At 35.3% G+C, this 27,490-nt stretch overlaps 2 protein-coding genes across 8 annotated transcripts in view; one reads left to right on the top strand and one right to left on the bottom strand.

Moving 5' to 3' along the window:
* The window catches only part of AIMP1 (aminoacyl tRNA synthetase complex-interacting multifunctional protein 1), a 31,450-nt gene extending 14,236 nt beyond the window's left edge, over positions 1–17,214 (bottom strand). For 2 of the 4 annotated variants that reach the window (XM_011945711.1, XM_011945707.1), the window contains exons 1-5: positions 16,004–16,084; positions 9,117–9,250; positions 6,683–6,796; positions 6,005–6,172; positions 2,398–2,609 (exon numbers count right to left, since the gene is read on the bottom strand). In XM_011945711.1, coding sequence (XP_011801101.1) covers positions 2,398–2,609; positions 6,005–6,172; positions 6,683–6,796; positions 9,117–9,250; positions 16,004–16,005 — 630 coding nt within the window. In that variant the 5' untranslated portion in view covers positions 16,006–16,084. Of the gene's footprint in view, positions 1–2,397; positions 2,610–6,004; positions 6,173–6,682; positions 6,797–9,116; positions 9,251–16,003; positions 16,085–16,246 lie in introns of those variants that run through there. The other 2 variants (XM_011945708.1, XM_011945709.1) reach the window with 2 other exon arrangements.
* Positions 14,790–27,490, top strand: part of TBCK (TBC1 domain containing kinase) — a 248,808-nt gene continuing 236,107 nt past the window's right edge. For 3 of the 4 annotated variants that reach the window (XM_011945713.1, XM_011945715.1, XM_011945714.1), the window contains exons 1-2: positions 16,330–16,664; positions 23,898–24,119. In XM_011945713.1, coding sequence (XP_011801103.1) covers positions 23,927–24,119 — 193 coding nt within the window. In that variant the 5' untranslated portion in view covers positions 16,330–16,664; positions 23,898–23,926. Of the gene's footprint in view, positions 16,050–16,329; positions 16,665–23,897; positions 24,120–27,490 lie in introns of those variants that run through there. The other variant, XM_011945712.1, reaches the window with a different exon arrangement.

Here is a 27,490-nt window from a genome sequence, read left to right as displayed (position 1 = left end):
CTAGGTGAGAGAGTGAGACTCTGTCTCAAAAAAAAAAAAAAAAAAAAAAAAAAGTTTATCTATCTCTGTATTTTCATTTGTTTCTGTATCCTTTACTTAGGTGCTTAATAAATACTTGCAGCTATAAATATAATTGAATGAACACAGCGATTTGTTCAAGTTCACAAAACCAAGAAGCAGCAGGGTAGCAATAAACAAAGGTAGAACTATCTTAATGTTGAAATCCATATTCTTTGCAATATCTCCGAAGCACCATGGGACAGAGGAAATAGGTAGATGATTCAAATCACTATAGAAGACATCTAGAAAGAGGACATTTAAAACTATTACTGTCTTTGATTCTTTCCACTGTTACTAGATCTTTTAAAAACCACTTATTTCTTCAAGAAAGTAAATATGGTATTCAAAAGTAAAGAAAAAGGAAGAAAGTAAACTTTTGTTGAGGAGGTTTGAAAGCTTATAAGAAAAAAAGAACAATGGTTAGAAAACACTGCTCTGAAGGGTATCATCATGGAGTATCAATTTGCTTTTAAAACGGTTATCACGCAAGGTTATCCTTCATAAAATATACCATCAATACTTTTCACATATTCCAAATACCCAGCTCTAATTTCACCATATAAAGAATTAAATTTTAAATAGGGAATAATATTATATAAACTGTAACCATGGTTTGTTTTCTGAAGTTACACAAAAGCACAGTTCCCAGTGCTAAACTCACCAGAAGAAAGGAAAAGTGGAGATACTCTAACCTCCTATCAATTTCTTTTATGAAACACTTAAAACCCAAACTTCACTGGCTCAGATAATTATCATTAGAGACCTAAAAGAAATGAGCTTGTTAAGTAGGAAACAGAAGCAATCACTTCCTTGTACTCTTGATGATAGGTCAATATTGATCTATTACCTGTACCATGTTCCAGCAATGCTGAAATTAGAAAGCCAAAACAAAAGCCCAGGACAGGGATCAAAACTACAATTTTGATGCACTTCTGATACAACTGTCTACCAAATAAGTAAAGGAAATGAGTAAGGAACCCTAGACAGAAAAAACAAGTAACACTCTTGCTTTTTTGAGACATGGTAAAAAAAGATACTTGGGTCTCTCCTTAACCTTCCATAAGTATAATACTAGCAGAAAAGTAAAGATAAACACCAAAAAATCACAACTGACCTTGCACCTCAACTATGGAATGGTTGAAACTGTGTTAAAGAGTCTAACTTCCACCTAAAGTAATGCTATCCATTACTAAGAGTTAGCCAATTTCTGTCTTAAGAAAACAGCAGGGGGATGGGAAGGGTGGGGGTGGGACTTAGTTCCGAATTAAGAAACAAGACATCAGGATTTTCATGTAAAATTCCATGTGTAAGTATTTTATGAAATACTACGAAAGATAAACTGAAACTTTTTGGGATTGCATTCTTTCCTTGGCCCATTGGCCCAGCAGTTTGTAATTTATGACCTTGGTCATATGTATGACTCTATAAATTACACAGTACCTGTAGTTAGAAGCTTCATGACTAACTCCACCTTGAATGGTAAACAGTAAAGCTGAACAGTATAGAGATTAAAGATAATCGGCCTTAGAGTGAGATGAATAAGTGTGTGTGTGTGTGTATATATATATATATAAAATGAGTATGTGTATATATATAATGAGTGTGTATATATATAATGACTGTATATATATATCTCTATAGATAGAGATATATAACTTGGTTCACTTTCCTAAACGTCATCTGTAAATGGGGATGATACTACTGAGAGTTGTATATAGTAAGAAATAAAATAGCATGTGAAAAAAATTTATCTATTAAGTACTTCTAACATAATAGTCATCCTAATTATTTTTATCACTGTTTCATCATGGAATTTTATCATTCCTTGCTTTTTAAAATCATGTACTATAAACCCAGAAAGCACCAATCTAAAAGTATGAGAACAAGTTTTATTTCTCTAAAACCCAAAAAATACTTTCATACTTGAGGAAAAATGAGGAGAGGGGATCATGGAGATTGAACTTGCAATTTTTAATAGTATTCTTCTATTTGTTAAAAATGGGATGTTTTGTATTTTGTTGTTAGATTTTACATATATAATATAATTATAGTTTTTTAATGCAAAATACAAAAGTAAAAATATTTTAAAAACAGAGAAAATAATACATCTTTTCTTCTTCCTATCCTTATGCATTATATCTTAATTTACAGATGTTTTACAGGTTTTTGGTGGTTTTATGCTTTTTTTGTGGAATTAACCACATTCAAACTAATTGATTGAACTAATTAACAATGGCACATGTTGTATGGTACACAAAATTATAATGGAAAGTTATCAAGAAAGAGGGAATGAAAATGTTGAATGTACACAACAGGAATTTCAGTTGTACAGATTACCTGTTCAAGAGGAACATGATTCACCAAGCCACTGACAACTGTCCTTGGGGCTATTTCTCCAACATCTACTTCTTCTACATACAAAGAATCTGCATCAGGGTGTTTTCTGGCAGTTATGATACAACCAATTCGAAGATCCAGACGGGACACATCTATTGGCTTAGAGTCGGCACTTCCAGCTACTGATTGCTGTTTTTTCTCCTTCTTCTCTCCTAAAAAGTATTTATGAATGGGTAAACATCAGAAATAAAACCAAACAAAAAAACACTATGAAAACTCCATGGTATCAATATTGAAGAGCTTAAAAGGAAAAAACAAAAGAATGTTTATCTTCTACCTTCACTTAAATAATAACAAAGAAAAAAATTATCCAAGTCATAAAATCTTGAATCCTATTTTAGCTATTTCTCTGTTGTATTTCTATTTGAAGACATGGTGTGAGGTTGGCAAACTATGGCTCATGGGACAAATCCAGCCTGTTGCCTGTTTTCATAATTAAAGTTTTACTGGAAGACAACCATATTCATTCATTTACATATCATCTATGGGTACTTTTGCAACGGGGCAAAGTTGAGTAGTTGTGACAAAGGCTTCAGGCAGAAAAAGTTTGCCTTTCCCTGAAACAGGACAATAGAGAAACCTCTAAAAACTTTTACTATGACTCTTTGGAAGGTGATAAATACTTTACTTAGAAAGAACACCACAACCAGTACCCAAATGACAGAATGAACTAGAGTGGAATACAATTTCACTGATAAAATATTTTCCTCCTCACTATATACACTAATAAGTATATAATTAATTTCTCCATTTCTTAGATTTCCCTGAAGATGTATTAGGATTTCAGGGTTATCCACAGTAACTATTTAAGCAGATAAGAATATTTTATTCTGATTATGTTTTCATAATTACATTTTTATTTATTTGCTGATAATGTATCTCTTACTAACACATGATTATTTTAGCTACTGAGTTAATTGTAACCTGCAAAGAGGACTCATATTCTTTAGGTTTACAATTAGCTTTTCTGGCCCCAAAAAAGTAAAACCAAAATAAAATCTTATTTACCTTTGAATCGAAAGTATAAAGATGAGCTGTTGTAGCTTGGAAGCATTCTTTCTCAAGTACAGATTTATTTAATCTTTCAACATATATTTACTGAGTGCTATGACACTGGAAATAGTAAGATGGGCAGTCCATATTGTCAAGGCACTCAGAATCTCTTTTAAAGACAGACATGTATACGTATAATGAATATGTGATAAACATGACATACACAAAGAAATACAAAAACTCAGTGAAGAATAATTATGCATGAAGCAGGAAAGGAGGATTCCGTGTAAAGGTATTCATAATTCATACAACAATAAGTTTACCAAAGAGAGGATGGAACTAACTTAAAATACTGGCCAATTTTTAATCTCATTAGCAAGTTTTAAAAAAATTCCATTTTCCATAAAGAAATTAGCAAAAGTTTTTTAAATGGTAAAAATCCAAATTATACAGAAAAATGTGTACAATAAAATTACCAGAATATACCAAAAATCTTAATATTTTTGTGATAAAGTATATGCATTTACTTAAAAAATACTGTAGTATAACAATATATCTATATTTGTATATATTCTAAGACTCTAATCTACTTCCTAGGCATTTGAAATACTTTCATCAGGAATTCCCATTCTAGAAATGATTGCAAATATTAAAATCTATACCAAGATCTTTGTTAATTATCATAAGGAATTTCGGAAATACTTCACTGACAAATGAGTGATGCTCAATTAAGATATGTGGCAGTCTGGCTGGGCATGGTGGCTCACGCCTATAATCCCAGCACTTTGGGAGGCTGAGGCGGGTGGATCACCCGAGATCAGGGGTTCGAGACCAGCCTGACCAATATGGTGAACCCCTGTCTCTATTAAAAATACAAAAATTAGCCAGGTGTGGTGGCATGAACCTGTAGTCCCAGCTACTCGAGAGGCTAAGAGAGAATTGCTTGAACCCAGGAGGTGAAGGTTGAAGTGAGCTGAGATTATGCCACTGTACTCCAGCCTGGGTGACAGAGCGAGACTCTGTCTCAAAAAAAAAGATACGTAGCAGTCTGGAAAGATTATATGGGCACCACAGCCCTTGCATGAGCAGAATCTGGCAGTCCTAGCTAGCAGCTAAACACCGATGGAACAAACCTCTATAACCAGCATTGTCTAATATGGTAGCTGCCAGCCACATAGGTTATTTCAATTTCAATTTAAAATTATTTTAATTAGAAATTCAGTTTAGTCATACTACCCACATTTCAAATCTTTAATGACCACATGTGGCCATTGGTTACCATGTTGGATAATGTAGATATAGAGTATTTCCATTATCACAGAAAGTTGCATTGGACAGAAGTGTTCTAATCCTATAACTCCATTTGTTCTTATCGTGCTGTGTGCTCCCTCTTCCATCAAAGGAGAGCCTTGTTGCCTTCTCTAACTAGAAGACTGATTAATCCTGAATCAGAACAGTGCACCCTCCTTAGAGAAGAAAATATGGATTCCACTAAGTTTGCAAGAACAGGTTATATAGTTGTTTTGTGTCTACTTCTTAACATATTTTATAAACTAGAAGAATTAGTCCGACTCACTTTCATTATAATCATACCACCTAGTGGTGAAGTTATATAGCAGAGGCTGTACAGCCCCTACCTACTTCTAACTAAGAGGTTACTGATGTTTGCCAAATGAACTGGCAACTGATTTAGAGGCTAAACTGGCTTGGGTTAGTTCATAAATCCCTCTGTCATGTATATTTTCCAAAAAAAAAGTAAATAAGTTTAAGTATAATGAGAGATATTCATAGTTATTTATAAAGGCACCTTTTCAGACATATCTGGGGAAAGGAAGTCAGATTTATAATTAGAATAAATAGCTTTAGCAGCAAGGTTAAAAATAAACTAGAAAAGATGAGGCTTTAATATTAATTCAGATGAAAGATCGTGAAAACCTGAACTAAGGTAGGACCTAACGAAAGGAAAGAGCAGAGCTGGGGTCTATGTACGTTTTGGGGACAGGAATAATAGAATTTGTTGGTTAACTAGATACGAAGAATGGGGAATAGAGACAGGTTAAGGTTGATAACTAGATTTCAAGGGTTGTTGCCTAGGTGGATGGTGACATTTCTATCTACTTTAGTTCTCATGGATTCCTGAAATCTTAGCTCACACAGTCTGCTTTGACTGGTGGAATGTTCTTTTCCTATCTTCACAACTGGTCCTAAGCCAGTTTCCTATCTCTGACTTCTCTCAAACCATGCCACAAACAGATACCAAAATTCAGCCATACCAAACTACATATGGGTTTCTATACTTGATGTTTACTGTCTTATCTTTTAAATTATGCCAGTCCCTCTGCCTAAAATGCCACGTTTACTCCGTTAATCTGGTCAATATTCACACACCATTTAGGACCCAGTTTGTATGTTCCAATATCATATTGTTCCTAATTTTATCCTAGCTCATGAAAGTTGAACTTGATTTTTGATACTATTATTATCATCATTATCAAAATTTGACATTTTCTGATAATCCAGTCAAGAGCTAAACATGCTTAAAGGTCAAAAATACCTTTTTTTTCAATTTTCTCTTTTGCTTTCTTTTCGTCTCCTGTTTCTCCTTTTATCTGTTCTTTGGTACCAGAAGATACAGTTGTTACTGGTGTAGACTGTACCACATTTTCAGAAACCATAGAATTAGCTTGCAGTGGAGTACCAGATGGAAATGGTATTTGCTTCACTGAGACAGAAAATGAAATAATGTCATTCATATCAAACCAATAAATATGATAAAAAAATGAAATTGTGAACCATACATAGGAACTCTTTTTAAATGAAAAATTCACTGTATATGGCCATCAAATATCCACTGTCTGAGACTATAAAATGGCTGCCAAAAAATTAAGCATATTTTAGCCACTATTGAGGTATTAAAGAATAAAGGCATGATTCCCATTTAATTAATAATTACTAAACTAAGAAACCTGCAGATAAGAACAACGGCTAACATGTATTATGAACTTACTACGTCCCACTTTTCAAAATGCTTTATACGAATTAACTCAAGTAATTCTCATACTCTAAGAAGTAGGTTCTATTCATGCCCCCATTTTATTGATAAATCTGAGTCATTCAGAAGTTATTAAGTTGTCCAAGTTGCCTGGATATAGATTCTTACTTCTTTCTTCACTGTTAGTGTGACTGGCCAACTTCTTAACTTCTGGATTACTCATTTTCTATATTTAATTACCTCCATTTTGAATTTCTGCCTGAATTAGCTCTTGTTTCAGTTCTTCAATTTCTTTCTTCAGTTTAGCATTTTCAACTCGAAGTTTCTTCTCTTCCCTCAAAGTTGCCTGCAAAACTAGGATCAAGAACATCTAGTTAAAATACATTTTTAAAAAAGGTTTTGTATGAATACTATTTGAAAAGAAGACAGCCAGTATAACTAGAGCTAGGATAATACTAGCTCTAGTGTAACCAAATGTTTGGCCAGTGCCTTTATGCCAGTTTAGTATTTATTAAAACAACATGATATTTAAGAGAGAGAGAGCAAGGGAGAGAAAATATAGGAAATAAGAGTAAAACAGAAAGACTTTGTTTATGAATCATTTTCCTCTTATTAAGATGCTAACTAAGATCAAAGTAACACCTTTTCAGCATTGCAGCTATAATAAAGGGCAATGATAAATAACTTAAGAAGTTGGCACAAAAGTGTCACTATGTGGCCAGGCGCAGTGGCTTATGCCTGCAATCCCATAATCCCAGCACTTTCAGAGGCAAGAGGATCACTTGAGCCCAGTAGTTTGAGACCAGCCTGGGCAACACGGCAAAACCCCATCTCTACAACAAATACAAACAGTAGCTGGGGGTTGTGGTACATTCCTGTGGTTCCAGCTACTCAGGAAGCTGAGGTGGGAGGACTGATTGAGCCTTGGAGGTTGAGGCTGCAGTGTGAGCCGAGATAGTGCCACTGAACTCCATCCTGGGTAACAGAGCAAGACCCTGTCTCAAAAAAATTTAAAACAATAAAAAATAAAATGTCAATAACAGATACTGAAAAAAAAAGAAGCATTATATTAAATTATACATATATATTTTTTAAAAGTCTGAGATGTTACCACACAAGCAAAAACTATTCTCATGTCTTTCTTTTTAGTCATTACCTTTTAAAAGAAGCTGAATATTGCTAAAGTCTGAATTAAGCTAACCAAACATTTAATGAGTGAAATAACTCAAGGATTTGCTCAAAATATAATGTATATGTTAAAGGTATGCAATGGGGCAACAAAAATATAAGAGAAAAATAATGGTTCTCAGTGTGGTTGGTACTGCTTTGTAGGTAGGATTCTGAAAATCTGCAGGATTATTTTTGATTGTTAGTACTGGCATTTATTGGGCACAGGCCAAGAATGCCAGATGTCCTGCAGTATGCTGGATACTCCTGCAAAATGAAGAACTGTTTCACATTCTGCAGAACTTTCTAGTGGCCTATTATAAATTTGCATAGGTAAAAATCCTATTAACAATTATTTGAGCCTAGATTTTAACTATTCTTTATGTATAAACACAAAGTATTTTTCAGCATGCTTATTGTATCCTAAATTTTCTATGAATCAAGTACCACATAAATCAAGAGTAGACTGTACCTCACTTTATTCAAAGTATTATCTAATCAATCACTCACCATTTTGAATAAATCATCTACATCACTATCTGCTTCTGGTATCTGAGATACCTACACAAAGGCAGTCTGACTCTACACCTATACTAGTTGGCATTGTACCTATTGCATTCTTGATGATTCCCTGTATGTGAATCATGTGGCATGTGACCCTCTTACACTGCCTTTAGTGGTATAATCCTGCTGAAGTATTACTTACTGAAATACATATTATTGTTACTACTACTTATACCTTTCTTTTTATTTCTCTTCTCTATTATATATAGGATTAAGATATGTTTCAAAATTATATATAGGTAGGTTATTTTTCTAGGAAATGTTTTCCTTACAGGATATTAACAGAGATTTTATAAAGCATTTATTCTAAATTGGGAGCAATTTGACCAAAAACTACCAGCATAGGCTACCAAAGAATAATATAAAGGTGAAGAATAAGGAGAAAGATTTTCAAACTGGCAAAACTAAAATGCTTGTCAAGATGCTACGAAATGGCCACCTATAGAAGACAAAATTCAATTTATAACATATATTATATTCTATAAGCAATGACCATGTCCAATCTCTTCATCTTATTAATAAAAAGAGAGTAAGAATTTTAAGAAAAATAATTTTAAAATCTCGAGAAACATTATTAAAAAAGAAACAAATAAAGTGGTATGGAAAATTAGAAAAAAAATTGATAACGTTTCTGGAGAGTAAATACAGGTTTTTGCAAGCCATTAGCTTATAAAATGTAGGAAAGTATTTATTTCTACTAGTGACAGCAAAAGATTTTGAAATTTCTATTCTGACATTGACTATTGAGAATAAAATACATTTAAACAAACAAAACCAAAGTCAACTGAAGTCCTGAAGGTAGAGGTTCAGGTTTGATATTTTTCTACATATAACAGAAACTTCTAAGTAAACCTTAAATAACTTATATGGTAAACATTATTATTTCTCCGTCAATGTATGAATTCATTTTAAGTATCTCCTTAAAAATTTTAAATTTTCTTACTTGCTTTCTCCTTAAGTAGAGAAACTTGCTGCTTAAGATATTCAATGATTTGATCTGCCTCTGCACCCTTCTGCTCCAGTCTCTTCAGAACAGCATCATTATTTGCCATTTTTGCCAAGAGACGGCAGAAAATCCTAGATGAAAAAATAAGAGTCATAAATTACACTGTGAAAAGAATAAATTTATACTATAGGACATTATGAAAAAGCAGTCTGAAAGGAAAAACATTTTCTATTGTAATAGATAAACATGTTAGAAAAATATGTTTCCTATGGAGAGCAACAAGCCAAATAGCAGAAATGCTAAGTAGAGTAATTCCTTAATCTATTTAGAAGAGGAAATATAGTTTGTTGCTAAATGCAGAAAACAGGTTATTTAGCCACATTTACGGTTGAAAGGTTTTAAAGAAAGCTTCAGGTACACTAAGAGATAAGAATAACAATAATCTTAACTATGCTAATGAGAATTACACCTTTGTTCCAAAGTAAAGAGTTGCTGATTTCATTCCTTTTATATTTCTATATACTGGATCTTTCTACTGTGTATTCACTTAGGTACAATTTTCAAGAAGAAAATGTCAATTAGGAAAGACAAATATTAAAAGAAAAAAATCAGCAATTAAGAAAATATTAATCATATGCTTGTTCAGATATAATGTCAACATACACCATTGTCTTTATTTTAAAAACTAGAATTTTATTTTTATAATAAACTCAGAAAAATTTTTAAAAAATACTATCAAGGTACAGAAAAATGTATTCAATAAACATTCTGAGATTAATTCCCCATGTTAAAGTTTAAACTGTCACATACTAAAAAAAATAATCACACTGACAATGGAGAGGGTTAATTGTTAGTAATACTATGAACTGTTCTTTTCTACCTGATTTAATAAGAATTTATAATTCAAGGTATAACAATGATATAAGCATTGCTGAAATAATTCTCACTTTAAATAAATGAAGCAGCACTCAATATTAATGGTGAAATTTTGAATAAAAACTAGATAAGACACAAAATAACAGATTGTTTGAAAATTTCAAATTATTATATAATATCAATATTATATAAAAAATATTCTGAAAAGCCACAATAAACTGCCTGGTGTTTATTTTTGAGGTGACTGTCTAGACCTGTTGGCTCATTTTTGAGCATTAGTCTATACTTAAATATCAGCTAAGATACTAGTTTTCTAGTTTTTTTTCTTAATTTTGAAATTTGAATACGATGATTTGAGCTATATCTTTTCAAAATGTATTTTTCTAAAATGTACCACTAATTCACATTCATTTTAGTATTATTCATCAAAGATGTCTTGGCTAGAGATGTAAAAGTTGCCAATTCTGCCTAATCAGATACTCCTTATTGTTTGTGACAGCTACATTTCACCTATTGAGTATATTTCATCATTACTTATGTTAGACTAAAGTAGAAAGACATTAAAAACTAAAGAAATGCTGTAACTAAGGATACTAACATTCAGAAGAGCATAGTTTTTTTTTTTTTTTTTTACTTTAACTTTCTTCATATATCCATTTCTATTAAGATATTTTCTCTACAATTCTGGCTTTGCAAACGTTTAAGTAACAACATGGTATTCTGTGTTCATTTTGGTAAAAATTACAGAGTTTAAAAGGTGGTATATTCATTAGAATTTTTGTGCTTTTTTGGTTGGTATTTTTCCAAACTGTTAAAATAATAGTCCGTATAGAATAATGCTCATAAATAAGCCAACAGTTCTAGACAGTCACTTCAAAAGTAAATACCCACCAAGTTGCTGAAACTCATGTTCTGATTCATACAAAAACATTTAAAAAATCTTCTAGGACTAACAGTAATTTGGAAAATAGAAATAATAAATCCAGCCTAAGAGAAAAAAATACAATTTTACTGAGTGGATAAATTTTGTTAACTATTTGCAAAATATAATTGGAATAATAATGAGTTACATAAAATATGACTTTATAATATATATTGAAGAACAAGCGTAAGTTTAGGAAAGAGAATATCATGTTTCAAAATACAGATATACAAATGAACTAAACACTGAACACACATATGCAACTACTAAGAGGAAACAATGTGAGAAAAAGAAGTGATAAAACTTTTTTTTTGAGACAGAGTCTTGTTTCTCGCCTAGGCTGGAGTGCACTGCCATGATCTTGGCTCACTGCAACCTCCGCCTCCTGGGTTCAAGCTATTCTCCTGCCTTAGCCTCCCAAATAGCCGGGATTACAGATACCTGCCACCTGGCTAATTTTTGAATTTTTAGTAGAGATGGGGTTTCATCATGTGGCCAGGCTGGTCTCAAAATCCTGACCTCCCTCAACTGATCTGCCCGCCTCGGCTTCCCAAGGTGCTGGGATTATAGGTGTGAGCCACTGCGCTGGTGCCCAGCCTCTACTTCTTCTCCAGTCCTACACAACAGGTTATCTGGAAATATTATTCATGATGCCAACATTAAAAATATCTCATCTCATGAAATCTAAAAATATTTCACTTCTAGTTATGTCTGTGTCTTAACAGAACTTTTCTCAAATGCTAAAAGTCATTTGCTGTCTTTAGAACAGAAGCTCTGGAAACAGGTTTTCTAATACTTGATTAATTATCATTTAAATTTTTAAAAAATATAAGTTGGGTGCATACGTTTATGTTAATGTTTTCTAGTAACATGCAGATAATGATCACTAGCATTGGCAAAGGAATATAGGTTTTTTTCAGAGTGTTCATAAACAAGCCTTGGGTCAATCATATACCTGGTCATTCATATACCTAGGCTGTGTGACCTTGGTAAAATTATCTAAATTTTCTATACTTCATTTTCTTAATTTATAAAATTACTTGTACCTGATTTCACCTCCTACTTCCTTGTCACCTCCTTTCAGGGCTCCTTTTTCTTTATCTGTCCCATTAATGACGCTGTTCTTCAGGGTTTGGTCTTAACCGCTAATCTTTTCTAGGGATCACAAACTAGCCTGACAAAGTTCAGGGATGTCTTTCTTTTCCAGGGCTAACAGTGTTGGAAATAACTGATGTGAATGTCTTTAAGTAAGACAGACAGACACTTTACTACTCCCTGTTGTCTGCCATTTATATTACCTGCCAGGTTCCTAAAATAAGTTCATAACCTGAACTTTATACTCGCTGATTTTGTGTCATGTGCTGGGTTTATAGTAGAGAATAAAAATAAACATGTTCTTTGAACTAACTAAGCTTTCAGACAAATGGGGGAAACAGTTGAAGACATGTTTTAAAATAATGTTATGCTCAGGGCACAGCGATAGCTTAACAACAATACTGCTTAAAGCTCAAACAAATCTTTTACCATTCAACCCAGTACGCATTTCATTAATCTCTATGCCAATTACTCTCCTGTGATTTTTCAATTTTACACTGAATATAAGTTAACCTTCAAAATTTTAAATCTTCAGAGTTTCTAATATGCTAATATGTATAAGGTTTCTCACAGATGATAATAACAACTACATATATTTGTAGAACATGTACTATGGCTGGCTAAATGCTTTACACAAGTCAATTTCGAATATTGTTATAATCTCCATTATACAGAGAAGAAAACTTGAATTAAAATTAATTTGCCTCACGGAATACTTAGGAAATCAGGACTGAAACTCAGGTCTGTCTGATGCTGCAGTTAGCTCTTTTAATGCTCTAGCTATAATTTCTCTACAGGATATAATTACAAAGCATTTTCCAGTATATTTCATGACAGAATCCTAACCCAGGAATACCTATTAACATTTATTTGAACTAGTATTCTCTAAAACAGTTTGGGAAATGTTGGTTTAAGTCTCTGGACTAAAATTAAAAAAAAAAATCAAGACTGTGAGATTAAAATAGATATAATAATTACATGCACAGTAACTGAAAATATAAAACATTTATGAAGAGAAAAGCATAGAAAACAGTAGACCAAGTGTTAACTGTGTTTGATTAGTGAGAATCAAGACCTTTTCTTTTTCCTGTACTAAATTAAAATGGTAATAATGCATTTTTTACACCAAAAACTTTTGAAACATATTATCAAAATCATTCTGCCCCTTCACATTAATTTTGTCCTTCTCAATGTTAATTATCATATTTCATCAAAGCTAAAAAGCCATTCACCATACGATGCCTCTAATGCAGAATCTCAAATACTGTACATGAATTTATAGTACATATTAATCATTAAAATATACACACAAAAGATGATTTTTGAGATTCTGAGATCTTCATGATCATTTTTGTTCACTCAGCAATTTCCTTAGGAGTCCTCCCCCCTCCACCTACATTACCTGCAATCTCTTTTCAAAAGCCAACTCTCTGTCCTATGATGACAACATTGGGAATCAAACATAAGTCAGTTACTACTTTGAAATCAAAGTTTTACAAGCAGATTTTTAATTTTAGAATTCCTATGCTATATAGGAACTCTACACAAATTTGAAAGCATCTCTATTCAAAACCTCCAATTACACTATTTCAGAAATATAGTAGGTAAAAATTTACATTTTTGTTGGAAGCTTTAAAACTATATTTCAAGAAATCTAAAATGCCATCAATTGTAAAACGGCTTCAATCCCAAGAAGCTCTATTATTTTATGTACCATTATGAAAAAAAAAAAACACTATTGAATCAACTGACCCCATGCTTTCTTATCACTTAGACATATCCACATTATTTATTAAAAGACTTCTTTTACATTTAACCCTGGATTTTTTATCTTGTATCACCCTTTTGTTTTCTCTCATACACAGTACCTTTTCATTCTAATGCTGACCATAATCTTCTAAATGATCTTTAAAAGGGAAATTAAACTCAACAAACTATATGCCAACACCGCACATATAACTCAACTGAAATAATGACAAGATTAAGTTACAACTAAGTGTGTGTAAGTGTGGGCAATGACAAATATCTCACAACTGCCAATTTGTCTACAGTGATTTAAAGATGTCAATAATTTAAAATTTAAAGATATGTATTTCAGAGATGTATGTATGAGAAAAATGTGTATATCAGAATTGATAGACTATAGTAATTTTAATCATTTTTTTCCTTTCTTCTCCTTCCTTCATTCCTCTTCTTGCCTTCCAACTTCTTTCCCTGATTTGCTACACAATCTAGTTACTGGGTATCTAAGAATGTTATAGTATACATAAAATACTCCACACTGAAAGAACGTCCCTATTATAGTGTTAAGCAATGTGGTACCTTTTAGAACTAGGTGAAAATTCCTGCTAGGATTTAAATCATATGTGTCAAAAGTCAGAATTTTAAAAAGATAAGAAAATTAAATACACTGAGAACAATGCACCTAAAGACACTCAAAATATGTAAGTGCAGCAACCAGCAGTAATTCCACAGGTCTTTTATCAACCTTTACCAAAACCTATAAAAAGAATATCTAAAATTGCTTTTTTATGAAAGTTCCTATTTATTCTTGTTTCCCTTACCAGAGAGCCTGCTTTCCCCTTACTGATGAGAACACAGGGGGTCCTGGGTAAAGAGTCCATAAAATTTAAAAAGGAGTATGCCTTGGCCTCCCATGACCCTCTTACCTCACAATAAGGCCATCTTTTACCTGGTTCAGATTTGCAGACTAGGTCCATTAGACACCTTGTCATTAAATACCTATAATATACCCTAATCTTTGCAATCTTGACAGATATTATTTCCATTTTATAGACAGATCCAGGAAAATTACATGACTTATTGGAATCCCTTCAAGTATCACAGAGCAAAGCCATGATTTTAACTTGTGCTTGCCACTCTGAAACTCACACTGGAATTCATTTTTAAAGTGTCCTTCAAAGTCTAATTAAATAAAATTAACCCTGTCATCTATAATACTCTTACATATTCAAATTAAGTGCATCAAGAATATCACTGGCCATTTCTTACCACCCATAGTCAAACCACCACTATGCTTCCTCTGGATTATTGCAACACTCTCCTTATTGGTCTCTTTTCTCCTACCACGCCCTCCTCTGTGTATTTTCCTTTATGAGTGACCCTCTTAAAAGGAAGTCAGATCCCATCACTCTACTGCTCAAAACCCTCCAAAGTCCTATTTCATTTAGAATAAAAGTTAGATGTCCTGAAGATCTTCATGACTTGCTCGCCTTGATTTAATCTCCAGTGAAGGACTAAACCCTTTACTCAACTCTGACCTACAGGCTTCCTTGCTATTCTAGGTTTCTGCTTCATGACCTTTGCAATGGCTGGTCCCTCCGTCTGACTGCACTTCCCCAAGATATTCGCATAGCTACATCTCCCACTTCTGTCAGCCCTTTACTTCAAAGTTATCTTTTCAGCAAGACCTTCCTGTGTCACTCTATGACCTTCCTCCCTGCTTTGTATTTCTCTTCAGGACTATCACGACCTAAAATACAGCATGTTTCTAATTACTTTGCTTAGTATGTGCCTTCTTCACTAAAATGTGAGCTACAAGTAGACAAAGATTTCTGTCTGTCTTGTTCACTGCTCTTCACCTAATGCCTAGAACGGTGCCTGGAATAGAGTGGGCGCTGAATAACTATTCGCTGAATGAATAAATTCCCGTCTTCACCCTTCTCTCCCCCAAAGCACCCAAGTCCTTTGACACACACATTCACATAACAGTAAATACACTTAGGGATCGATATTTTTCGGTAGCATTCTTAACTTAGCCCTGTATCCCATTTTTCAAACGTGGCTCCTTTAGAAGGAGGTCTCAAGCTCTTTCCTGTTTCCTCAGGCCAGGGCTGATCCTGGTGCGAACGGACTACCCGTTAGCAACCGCAGGCCAGGTCTTCTCTCCTGGAGGCAAGTTACAGAAGGACGACCCCTGCGATCGCAATCTGCGATCCCCGAGTGAGTGACCCTCCACGACGTCACTCACATGAAGCGGTGGCCAGGGGTTCCGAGAAAGCCACAGCAAGCAGCACGTAGGGACAACCACCCGAGCACTCTAGCAGTGAGAAAGGACCCAATGAGGTGTCCTCGCTGAACGCCTGAGTGTTCTACAGATTCAACCGTCAATTCTTTCTTCCTCTTCCTGTGCTCAGTCCCATTAACCTTCCACACCACGCTCCTCGTCTTCCATTCCCTCACCCAGGATTTCCAATCGCCCCCTCGTCCCCGCCTCTTTCTCTCTCGCTATATTTCATTTCGAGTCCAGTTTGGGCAAGGGGCAGGACGCCACAAATCGGGGGTCTTTCCTCAGTATTGGGTCGCGGTGGCTGTGAGGGCAGAAAAAAAGGCCAGGCTGCGCGGGGTGGGGGTGGAGGGTAAAAAGCTGGGATCAGTGATTGGGCGAGGCCAGGCTCGCGGTCCTTGCCGGGTTCCGCGAAGGGAGCCTTAGCTGACTCGGCTCGCCTGCGAAGGGCAACCTCTGAGCTCCCGGCGTTGCAGGAGCGGCCTCTTTTGTAGGAGCACCTGAAATGCAGCGTCTAGTGCACTAAGCCGTAGCGGCAGCACCAGGCACAGCGACTGCTCTGTGGCCCTGTGTAGAAGCTCCATCCCCCTTGTCTTTGTGTTTGCCTGCGTCCCCAGACTCAGAGGCAGGTATTTGGGTAATCCAGTTTTCCGTGTCGTAGTGGGTGGGGTCTGTGGGAGGTAGAGGACTATCGGGAGCAGTGAGTGGCCCCGCATGTCTTCAGAAGAGATAAGAGAACCGAGCTGTGGAGCTGCTTGCTGATGGGTACTGTCCCCATCCGTAGCTGCAGCCCGCCTTTCCTGTGAATCAGGTTCACCTGAGTCCTTTGGGAACCGTAGGCTTAGCAGTCGCTCTGTCACTGCCTCAAAGGAAGGCTAAAGGAGGAGGTTAGAGAATCTAGAATCAGCCCCTCCATTACTCACCATAGAGGCAGAATTTTGCTTTGGTTTGTTTCTGGCCCTCGAGGTTTAGTCAATTGTCGAAGTGTAACACCCTCTTGAGCAGTAGGAGAACGTGAAGCAGTGGAAGGAAGTTACTTGAAGATTGTCAGTGGCTGCTGCTTTTCAAGGTCCCCTGTCCTGGTTTCTATCTATTTGGGACAAAAAAAAAAAAAAAATTCTCCCCCTCTTGAGAGAATGTATATATAAAATAAATGAATTAGTATCATTTTCCTGTAGAAGAAATGTGAAACTTTTGTTCATGATAAAATCAACATCTTTTGCCCTATTTTTTACTTTCTCTCCCCATTCAAGTCATTTAACTATAAGTTCTTTGAGGGCAGAGATTCTGACTTGTTCATTATCCTTTGCCCACCAGCTGGAAAAACAACCGACTTAAAATAGGGGCTTCAAAATGTTTGTTGAATGAATTAATGTTCAAGCCCAATTGCTTGCACTGTTGTTTCCCTCATCTAATCTCTCCCTTCTGCGTTTTGTTTGTTCTTTTCCCCCAGTAGTTTTCTTCCACTCACCAGGTGTAAGCAAATGTCTGTGTGTGCATTTTTGTGTGTGAGCCTTTTTATGTACAACCATCTAAGAGGTAGTGAAAAAAGAACACTGATGAAATCTTTTATGTTAATTGGTGTTTTATCGTTTTCAATCATTGTGTTTTATTTGGTTATTTTATTTTCAGCTAAGTGATAAAGACATCTGATTGAAAATTAAATAGTTGGCAGGGCGCGGTGACTCACGTCTGTAATCCCAGCACTTTGGGAGGTTGAGGCGAGTGGATCACCTGAGGTCAGGAGTTCAAGACCAGCCTGGCCAAGATGGTGAAACCCCGTCTCTACTAAAAATACAAAAATTGGCCGGGCGTGGTGGTGGGCGCCTGTAATCCCAGCTACTCCGGAGGCTGAGGCAGAGAATCGCTTGAACCCGGGAGGTGGAAGGCTGCAATGGGCCGAGATCATGTCACTGCACTCCAGCCTGGATGACAGCATGAGACTCTGTCTCAAAAAAAAAAAAAAAAGAAAAGTATAGCATAGTAGGATTGAGTAATAAGGTACAACTGTGTCACCTGTCCTATTCTCAGTACTGTTCTTCAAAGATAACCACTTTTAACCTTTTTTAGGTCTGTAGGTTAAATAATAAGTTAAACCGTTAATTCTTTTTGTTGACTTCTTGAGATAGCCCTAAGTTAAACTGCTAATTCTTTTTCTGTTGACTTCTTGAAATAGCCCACACCATTCACAATCTCTCTTCTCTGAATTTGGGAATAGTCATAATCATAATTTTTGGCTTTTGTATTGGTTAGTTTATAATTCAAAATAATATACGTAAACTACTTTTTTCATGTCAACTTTTGAAAATATATTTGACTCCTTGTTTGGTAAAATGAGAAAAGTAGTGATTCTACCTTTTTCTTTATCACCTCAGAAACTACATTTATGCCCACTTTCTCTTAGGTGGACATTTACTTGTACATTGTCAAAGTTAATAATATATTTCATAACTATAATATTTGTGCTTTGTTCACATGCCAAAAACCAATTAAAAAAAATGTTTACAGTATTATGGTTCTATAGTTGTTATTTAGTGCAAGTCCAAGCTGTATGCTCCGATATGTTTTTTTCCCAGAGTTTTAACTTCTTGATCCCTGTGCCATAAAGAAGATTATTTATGATATCAAGATCAAATGGGTTTTTATTTCTTTCCTGCCAAGGGCAAAATATTATGCTGTAGTTGAGCATGCTTTATATTTTGGACTATGTAATTACGTAGTTTTTAACCATCCCTACTTTCTTAATTGCCTTTCTGCTTTCTCCTGAGGAATAGGTAGGTGGATGTGCTTTCTTCACTGAGTCTTCTCATTCTTTGTATGATGCACATAGAAGCTTCCATTCTTCTGTTTGAAGTTTTTCCCCTTGAAGCCCAATGGCTTTCTGTTTAATTTGAACAGATTGCGTTCTAGTCCTTTTGAATTGCTCCTATCCTGGGTTTATATTCATTCTTGGGTAAATAACATTGTTTCTTAGCCCCTCATCTTCTGTTATTGGACTTCCCCCTATTTCCCTGGAATATATCCTAAGGAAGCTTGCTCACAAAAGGCATGTGAAAGGTAACTTTATTTTTTAATGTTTGTATGGCTATAAATTATAATTTGCTCTTATGACTGATAATTTGGCTGTATATAGAATCATAAGTATTTTCCTTCAACTCTCAATCCTTCCATGTCTTCTAACCTTTTTTTCCTTTTTTTTTTTGAGCTGGAGTCTCACTGTGTTGCTCAGTCTGGTCTGGAACTCCTGACCTCACATGATCCTCCCACCTCAGCCTCCCAAGTATCTGGGATCACAGGCACACGCCACCGCACCATTCTCTCTTCAAACTTTCATTATTGCTGATGAGAATGCCAGTCTCACTTTAATTTGTTGATAGTGGAATCATTTTTTTCTCTCTGAAATGTTTAAAATTTTCTGGTTACGTTTGATGCTTTGAAAATGTATGGCAATGTTTATCTTCTCATAGGCTCTTAATTTTATTTTTTATGAGAGAAAATTGACACATATTAAAACACACTGATTTTAAGTGGTCAGTTTAATGAGTTTTGATGCATGTATTCATCCATAGAACCACTACCAGCACAATCAAGATAGAAAATATTTCTACCACTACAGAAAGTTCCTCTGTTTCTGTTTATTCAACCCCCCTTTCCTGTCTACAGTACTATCTTCTGATTTTTATTATTAATACTGTAATTTAGACCTATAGTTCTGGAATTACATTTAAATAGAGTCATACAGTATGCACTCTTGTGTCTGCTTCTTTCATAAACTTAATGTTTTTGAGGTACATCTATGTTTTGATGTGTTTGTTCCATTTTTCTTATTAAATAGAATTTCATGGTACAAGTATGTTAACTGATTCACTTGTGGAACATTCGCATTGCTTCTGGTTTTTAGCTATTAAGAGTACAGTTCCTGTGAACATACACATACAAGCATTTTTATGGACAAATATTTTCATTTTCTTGGATAAACACCTAGTAGGAGTGGAATTTCTGAGTCACAAGTTAGGGATATTTTTCACTTTAGAAGAGTTTTCCAAATATTTTCCAAAATTCTTTTGCCGTTTTACACTCACACTAGCAATATATCAAAGCTCCACTTCCACATTCTCCTCAACGCTTGTTATTGCCAGTCATTTTAATTTTAGCCATTGCAGAAGTTAAAGGGATTTTCATTTGCATTTCTCCCAATTAATGATATTAAGCAGTTTTTTCATGTGCTCATTGACTTTTCATGCCTTGTGTGAAAATATAGTTGTGACTTTTACCTATTTATGTATTGGCTTGTTTTATTATTGAATTGTGGTATTTCTTTATAGATTCTGAATACAGGTCAATTATATATAGACACACATATATTTGATTTTAAAAGGTCCTATGTATACATAATGTCATATGTATATATAGACAGATATAAATAATATTTCTCTTTAACTCGAAGTTTTATTTTCTTGGGTGCCTTTTGATATGCAGATGTTTTTAATTGGTGAAGTCTACTTTGTCAAAATTGTCTTTTGCGACTAGTGCTTTGTTCTATCATGTCTAAGAAATCTTTTCCTAGCCTAAGGTTGTAAAGATACTCTCTTATGTTTTCAATGAGAAGACTTAACAGTTTTACCTTTACATTGAAACCTGTGATCCACTCTAGACTTTTGTGGATGTATCAGTAGAAGTTAAGGTTATTATTTTTTATATGAATATCTTTTTCCAGCACCATTTGTAAAAAAGACTTTCCTTGAACTCTTTTGAGTTCTGTTGAAAATCTATTTTATTTAAAAATTTTTAAATTATTAAATACGTGGTATTAACACACACGTAGATAAATATAGAGCATGGAAATTACCAAGCATAATGATAACATGAACACCCATTAATTCACCAGCTAAAAGCTAGGCTATTATTCAAGATTTTTGAAGCTTCTTGTGGATTTTTCCCTAACCTTACTCCTGCTTTAATTTGGTAGTAACCATATTCTGAGTTTTTTTTTTTTTAATTCCCTTACTTGTTGAACATATTCTTACAATAGATGTAAGTATTCCAGAATTTTTTTGTTTTGTTTTTGAGTTTTATGAAAATTGGCATATTTTATGTTACTTTTTTCACTCAATATTCATCTATGCTATTAAATATTGCTATAGTTTGCTTATTTTTCATTATGTATGCAGGTGAATGTGCCACAATTTATTTAACCATTTGCCTCCCATTGGACATTTAAATTGTCTCCAGTTTGGGGATATTAGGAGCAGTACTGCCTTGATCTTTCTTGCACAGGTCCACTCTGTGTGTGTGTGTGTGTGTGTGTGTGTGTGTGTGTAGGAGTTTCTGTAGGAATATAATAGCAAGATAGTGTAAAACATTTCTGGTGATTTTACTAATTTACACTCCCACTTACAGCAAATTAGAGATCCTATTTTTCCACATCCTTCTAACATTATGTGTTATCAGATTTCTTAATTTTTAACTGTCTGGTAGATAAAAATTTTTGGTGGTTTTAATGTGCAACTCCTTGATTATTCATGAGGTTGTTTATCTTCCCATATATCTATTGGCCATTTGTCTTTATTCTTTTGTTTGTTTTTCTGTAACTTGTTTTATGTAATGGATGCAATATCTTCTCAAATCTTTCTATATTTATTAGAGTTAGTTTTTGTGTTTTTTCATAAATTATTTCAGTTGCTTCCAAAGCCAGATTTTTGGAGGTTTATTTTATTGTTTGCCCTTGATACTGTAGTCTTTCCTCAACTATCTGATGATTCTCAGACAACTCATTATTTAAGAGCTAAGGCTGCCTGGGAGCTTTGCGTATATGGACAGGCTTTTTGACTGATAACCTTTTGGTTTAGGATGGCTGGGTGCACAGCCAATTCTTAGCTGGGGTCCTACAAATTTCCGGAATTGTGAGGAGTTTGCTCTTCTTGCCAGTGTCCATAGCAACTACTGTAGTTCTCAGTTTGTTCAGCTTCTTTAGGAAAGAACCTTTTATTTTCAGAGTGTAAATAACTGCCTATGTTGTAGGACTGGTGGCAGAATTGACGCTTCTAATTATTCAACATTTCACCCTTCTGATTTCAAACCCTCTTTGACTGCTGTTTACCATTGTTCCGGCCTTCTCTAAGTCTGAAGCCTCTGAATCTGAAAGGGCCAAACAAACCTCGTGATTAATAGACCGGGCGCGGTGGCTCACGCCTGTAATCCCAGCTGTTTGGCAGGCCGAGGCAGGCGGATCACAAGGTCAGGAGATTGAGATCATCCTAGCTAACACGGTGAAACCCCGTCTCTGCTAAAAATACAAAAAAAATTAGCCTGGCGTGGTGGTGGCGCAGTCCCAGCTACTCGGGAGGCTGAGGGAGGAGAATGGTGTGAACCCGGGAGGCGGAGCTTGCAGTGAGCCGAGATCGCGCCACTGTACTCCAGCCTGGGTGACAGAGCGAGACTCCATCTCGATAAAAAAAACCCAAAAAACAAAGAAAAACCAAACCTCTTGACTATTATAGGTTGTAGCTTATTTCCTTCTGCTTCTTGTGACAATACTCTTCCATATATATTTTGTTTTGTACAAGTTTCTAGAAATCTTTCATCACCTCATGGCCTGTTTCCTTTTTCTTCCTTGGTAAGGGTTTATACTTTTAAAAATATTTTTAATAATTTCAGTAAGGTTTCTGGTCAGACAAAAGTGGTCTTATTGAATTGGAATTCCAGCATATTTATCAAAAATCTGAGAAGGGAAAAATGCAGGGCTTTACCAGTAGAGTGTCTTTTTAGTGAGGTCCATGGGTAAAATATTTTTTACCCGTGTCAGAAGACCTTTTTTGTTTTGCTTCGTTTTGTTTTGTTTTGTTACGGTTGCCTTAATGTGACTCAGATTGATATGGACCAAGTTTCCTAATCTCCAGGCTACTACCTTACACAACTTTGGGGGCACCGTTTATTTTGGAGTAAGTACAAATAGGATGCCTCATGCTATACACGTAGAACAACTATCTCTAAACTTGAGCCAGTAGCACTATCAGGATTATTAAAAGGATTAAATCGGATCATACATTATGTAAAACATCTAGCATAAAAATGAAAATTGCTTATTTAATATTATAGAGCCTTCTTTTAATCTAGTTTACGCTTTACTACTATTAATAAGGTCCCTGATTAATTACCAGTTGGTATCTATATTCCCTCTTTCCTGACTTACCTCACTGTATGAGAAGGAAGGTTCTTGATGGTATGTGGGTTATTCAATCTTTAGGTAAAGAGAGGAGCCTTACCGGCTGGGTGTGGTGGCTCACGCCTGTAATCCTAGCACTTAGGGAGACCGAGGTGGGTGGATCAGGAGGTCAGGGGTTCAAGTCCAGCCTGGCCAACATAGTGAAACCCCATCTCTACTAAAAAAAAAAAAAAAGTTAATTGGGCTTGGTCGTGGGTGCCTCTACTCGGGAGGCTGAGGCAGAATTGCTTGAACCTGCAAGGCGGAGGTTGCAGTGAGCGGAGATCGTGCCACTGCACTCCAGCCTGGGTGACAGTGCAAGACTCTGTCTAAAGAAAAAGAGAAGAGCCTTATTAATAATATGAAGATGCAGTAACAAACTTCCTCTACTCTTTAAACTGCCAGATGTCATTGAGAATGGAATCATCTTTTCTTTTTTATGCCATTGAAAATCTTTGAGTTTGATTCAGAGCTGCAATATAAATTTATGCTGAGGTGTTTTGTCCTCTGATATTTTAGAATTTTCTTACTGTGATATTTTTACTGTGAAGTGTTCAGATTGGCATTTTCCTCCAAGTTGTATGTTAATTGTGTTTAAGGTTTGGTCTGTCTGGCTTAATATTTGGTGTATCCTAAAATTCTCTCCTTTTCCAGATTATCTTAGAAGACCTAGAATTCCAAAAATGTTTCCCCTGGAGGACGCTGAAATGGGAGCCTTTACCTTCTTTGCCTCGGCTCTGCCACATGATGTTTGTGGAAGCAATGGGCTTCCTCTTACACCGAATTCCATCAAAATTTTAGGGCGCTTTCAAATCCTTAAAACCATCACCCATCCCAGACTGTGCCAGTATGTCGATATTTCTAGGGGAAAGCATGGTAAGTTATTTTCTTTTTTTTCCTATTTATGTTCTTTACTTTGTTACCCAAAGTTATAAATACTGTATCCACTAAATATATAAAGCTATCATCAGTTCCCAGTTCCTGTGCACACATGTCCTTCTTTCTCTCCTCCTTTTCCCCCACACTGCCTCTCACTCATACACTTGCCCATTTATTTGCAAATCTACCAGGTAAAATTCAAACTCTTTACTAGGCTATTGCATGCAAAAATCCTTCATCTAGTCCTTGATCCAGTCTGTGCTGTCCTCTTTCGATGTATTGCTTGTTGTTTCCATTAATTTAACCCTTCATTCCAGCCAAGCTGAGTTGCTTTGAGGTTTTTTGATTCACATATCCTTGATTTTGTTCTTTGCAATTTTCTCTCATGGATTATGCTATGAGGGAGGGGCAAAGGTAACAGAAATTTATACTGAGCAGAGTGGCCAAATATACGCATTCAATAAGCTATGGGAGGAGTTATGAATATTTATGAAAGGAGGACCATGTGTATGTGCATTTAAACTTCATTCCCCTTCAAGCCGCTTCATGGGTCCCACATATAAAAAATGGCAACGTTGGCATGATCTGATGGTCATGATCCGAGGGTGGAGTTTTTGACCCTCTGACGTTAAAGGTGGAGCAGAGGACACGAAAACCTTTACTGCTCATTCTTGGTAGACTGGCCAGAACCACTCCACGGTTGGTTATCAGGCAAATGGTTGGTTATCAGGCAAAAAAGAAAGGGTAGTGTCAGACAGTTGGTTGATATCAGTTGTGAAATCTTTTGAAAGGGCTGGTTTTCACTAAGTCCCTAGGGAAGAAAGCCTAATCATGGTTAAGAAGGTGGTATAATGAGGTAGTCTGACCCTAAGTCCTATCATGGCTGAGAACTCAGTTTTCAAAGTTATTCTGGGGTCCCCTTGGCCAAGAGATGGTCCCTTTAGTCAGTTGAAGGGCTTTGAAGATTACTTTTAGTTTACAGTAAACATCTAAGGAAATGAAATTTTAAGTTTAAAATTGTAGCTTCAGTAGGCTTTAGGAAGTCTGTGAACTCCTCAAATTACTATAAAATTCTATATGTGTGTATACATATGTATACATGTGTTTGCTGAATAATGAAAATTCATAGTTTTTCACAGATTTTCACAAAGGATTCCTAATTAAAAAAAAAAAAGAGGGGAGAGGGGGCTTAAAAGCACTGGTGTAGAGTCTCAAGGGGTATGGAGAGATATCTTCTTTACTTAAGGCTAACTTTAGAAGTTCTAATGTCAGGTCCTAGTCTTTTCAAAATTGATTTAACCTGCATCTAGTGTTGCACCATGTCATATATTTACCAGTCAGGAGACCCACAGTCAGGGCCACTGTGTGGGGTTTTGCCACACTGCATAAAATCTTCTGGATAATGGAGTAAGTGGGAACTGAAATCTGATTCTTTAATTTATTCTAGGGGGAGGGGTGCTTTTTCTAATTTGCTTAAAGAGAACTGTGAAAACTAGTGGTAACTATATCTGTAGTAGACTACAGATAGCTCCAGCCATTTGCTGAAAGCCCAGAAAATAACTTTCGGTGAGTTAATTTTTGTTCAAAAAATAATTTTTTGCCAAAGATTTTTATTTGTTACCTGGCTTCAATGACATTAAGTAGATGTTGAAAAATTACGGGGATCATTTGGGGCTTTTTACATCACCAAGCAATGTGATAGATATTTTCAATCCCTGTATACTTCAATACCCTATTACCCTTAATTCAGCTATAGATTCTAAAAAATTGCCAGTTGTAGAGTTGGCCTATTTCCAAAACTATTCTTTGGTTGTCAGTACAGTAGATGCTCAGTATTAACCATGGGTGGTGAACATCTGTAAATTTGGCAGAGGCCTGTCTTTCCAAACTCTTGCCACCAAGAGCCCTTTGTTTATTCCCACTGTATCTGGAAGCCCCTTTGGAGTTTCACTTTATGTATTTGGGGTTTTTCCTCTGACCAATTTTTCCTAGGCCTTTTCCCAATTGACAAAATAGTCCTAAAGCTCCTTCTTTTCCTTCCTCTACCTAACTTGGCCTCTATAAACACTGAATTAGGAACTGTGTTATAGCATGATTCTCTTTGGGGAGCATTCTTGCTAATTTTGCCCATGAACCTTCTTTTTGATTATCAAAGTCAGGTAGGAACTGATCCCCTTAGAAACTGTAATCGTTTTACTGATTGTTGTTCTCTGAGGCCAGTTCAACGGTATGGTTAGTCCCCTTAGCCCTGTCCATCATATTGCTGTTTATTCTGCTTCCCTGACTTGCCCTGCTCCTCATGTATCTCAGCAGCCCTCTCTGCTAGGGTAACGTAGGTCATGAATATATGTAAAGTTTATATATTTTAAGTCTAGTTGTCTGAAATGAAAATATCAATTGTCATTAGGCTAGGGAATTTGATTATTTTGTTTTTATTGGCAATGTTTAACATTCTGAAAAGTTGTGTATATGAGGAATAATTTACTGTTAGAGTAACTGCTTTTGCAAAAGTCTGTTTGTTCTAAAACATTCTAGTCAGTTCAGTTGCATCTACTTTGAAAAATTTGAAAAGTTTCTGCTGAACAATCTCCTTAGTGAAAGTATTTCTCAGTGTGAACACCTGTTTTTCAATGGTGTAATACCACATAACTTTGATTTGTGTCTTCTCAAAGAATTTTGATTTTGATTCTACTTTTCCTCTTTTATTCCGTTTTTGCTATGCAGATATCTTACTATTGTTAGTCATGCCCCCTCCCACCCTGCATGTTATTGTTAAGTCAAAAACAATTAACTTCTTACTTGGAGTCACATACTCCTCTTACATGTGGTCTGTTTTAGTAACAATATGTTTTCACATATTATGTTAGCTCAGAAGTCAAGGTTTCACTGTTTTCTATAGATCATTCAAAACTAATCAAAGATGATAATATTTTCTTGCTAACTCAGCAGGATGAAGTTTTTAATCTCAGGAATGGGAGACACTTTATTAGAATTTCAGAACTTTTTTTCTAATAGAAGAAAATATCTTTAGGAGAAAAGAAGCCAGTAAAGGCTGAAAATACTATGTTAACAAATTTTCTTTTCTTTTGAGCTTGAAATCTCAGCTGTGTTTAGAAGCAGAGTGAAGATTATAAATGGTAGTGCATCCTTTTTAATTTGGTATTGATTATCCAGAAATCTTTCAATGATTGCTGGTGAAATCAAGAATAAAAATTATTTTATTTGAAATTAAAGCATAGAATAATAAAATTATATGGAACTATGAGATAATTTATTCTGTATCTCTAGCATATAAATTTTAATCTGTGTTTGTATTAGTTTCATAAGAAACAACAAATTATATAATTATATAAATTTGTCTAGTTCTC

Source organism: Colobus angolensis, unplaced genomic scaffold (genome assembly GCF_000951035.1).
Source record: "Colobus angolensis palliatus isolate OR3802 unplaced genomic scaffold, Cang.pa_1.0 Scaffold244, whole genome shotgun sequence".
Taxonomy (NCBI): domain Eukaryota; kingdom Metazoa; phylum Chordata; class Mammalia; order Primates; family Cercopithecidae; genus Colobus; species Colobus angolensis.
The sequence above is the reverse complement of the archived record's forward strand: the minus strand, read 5'-3'. Positions and strand labels throughout refer to the sequence as shown.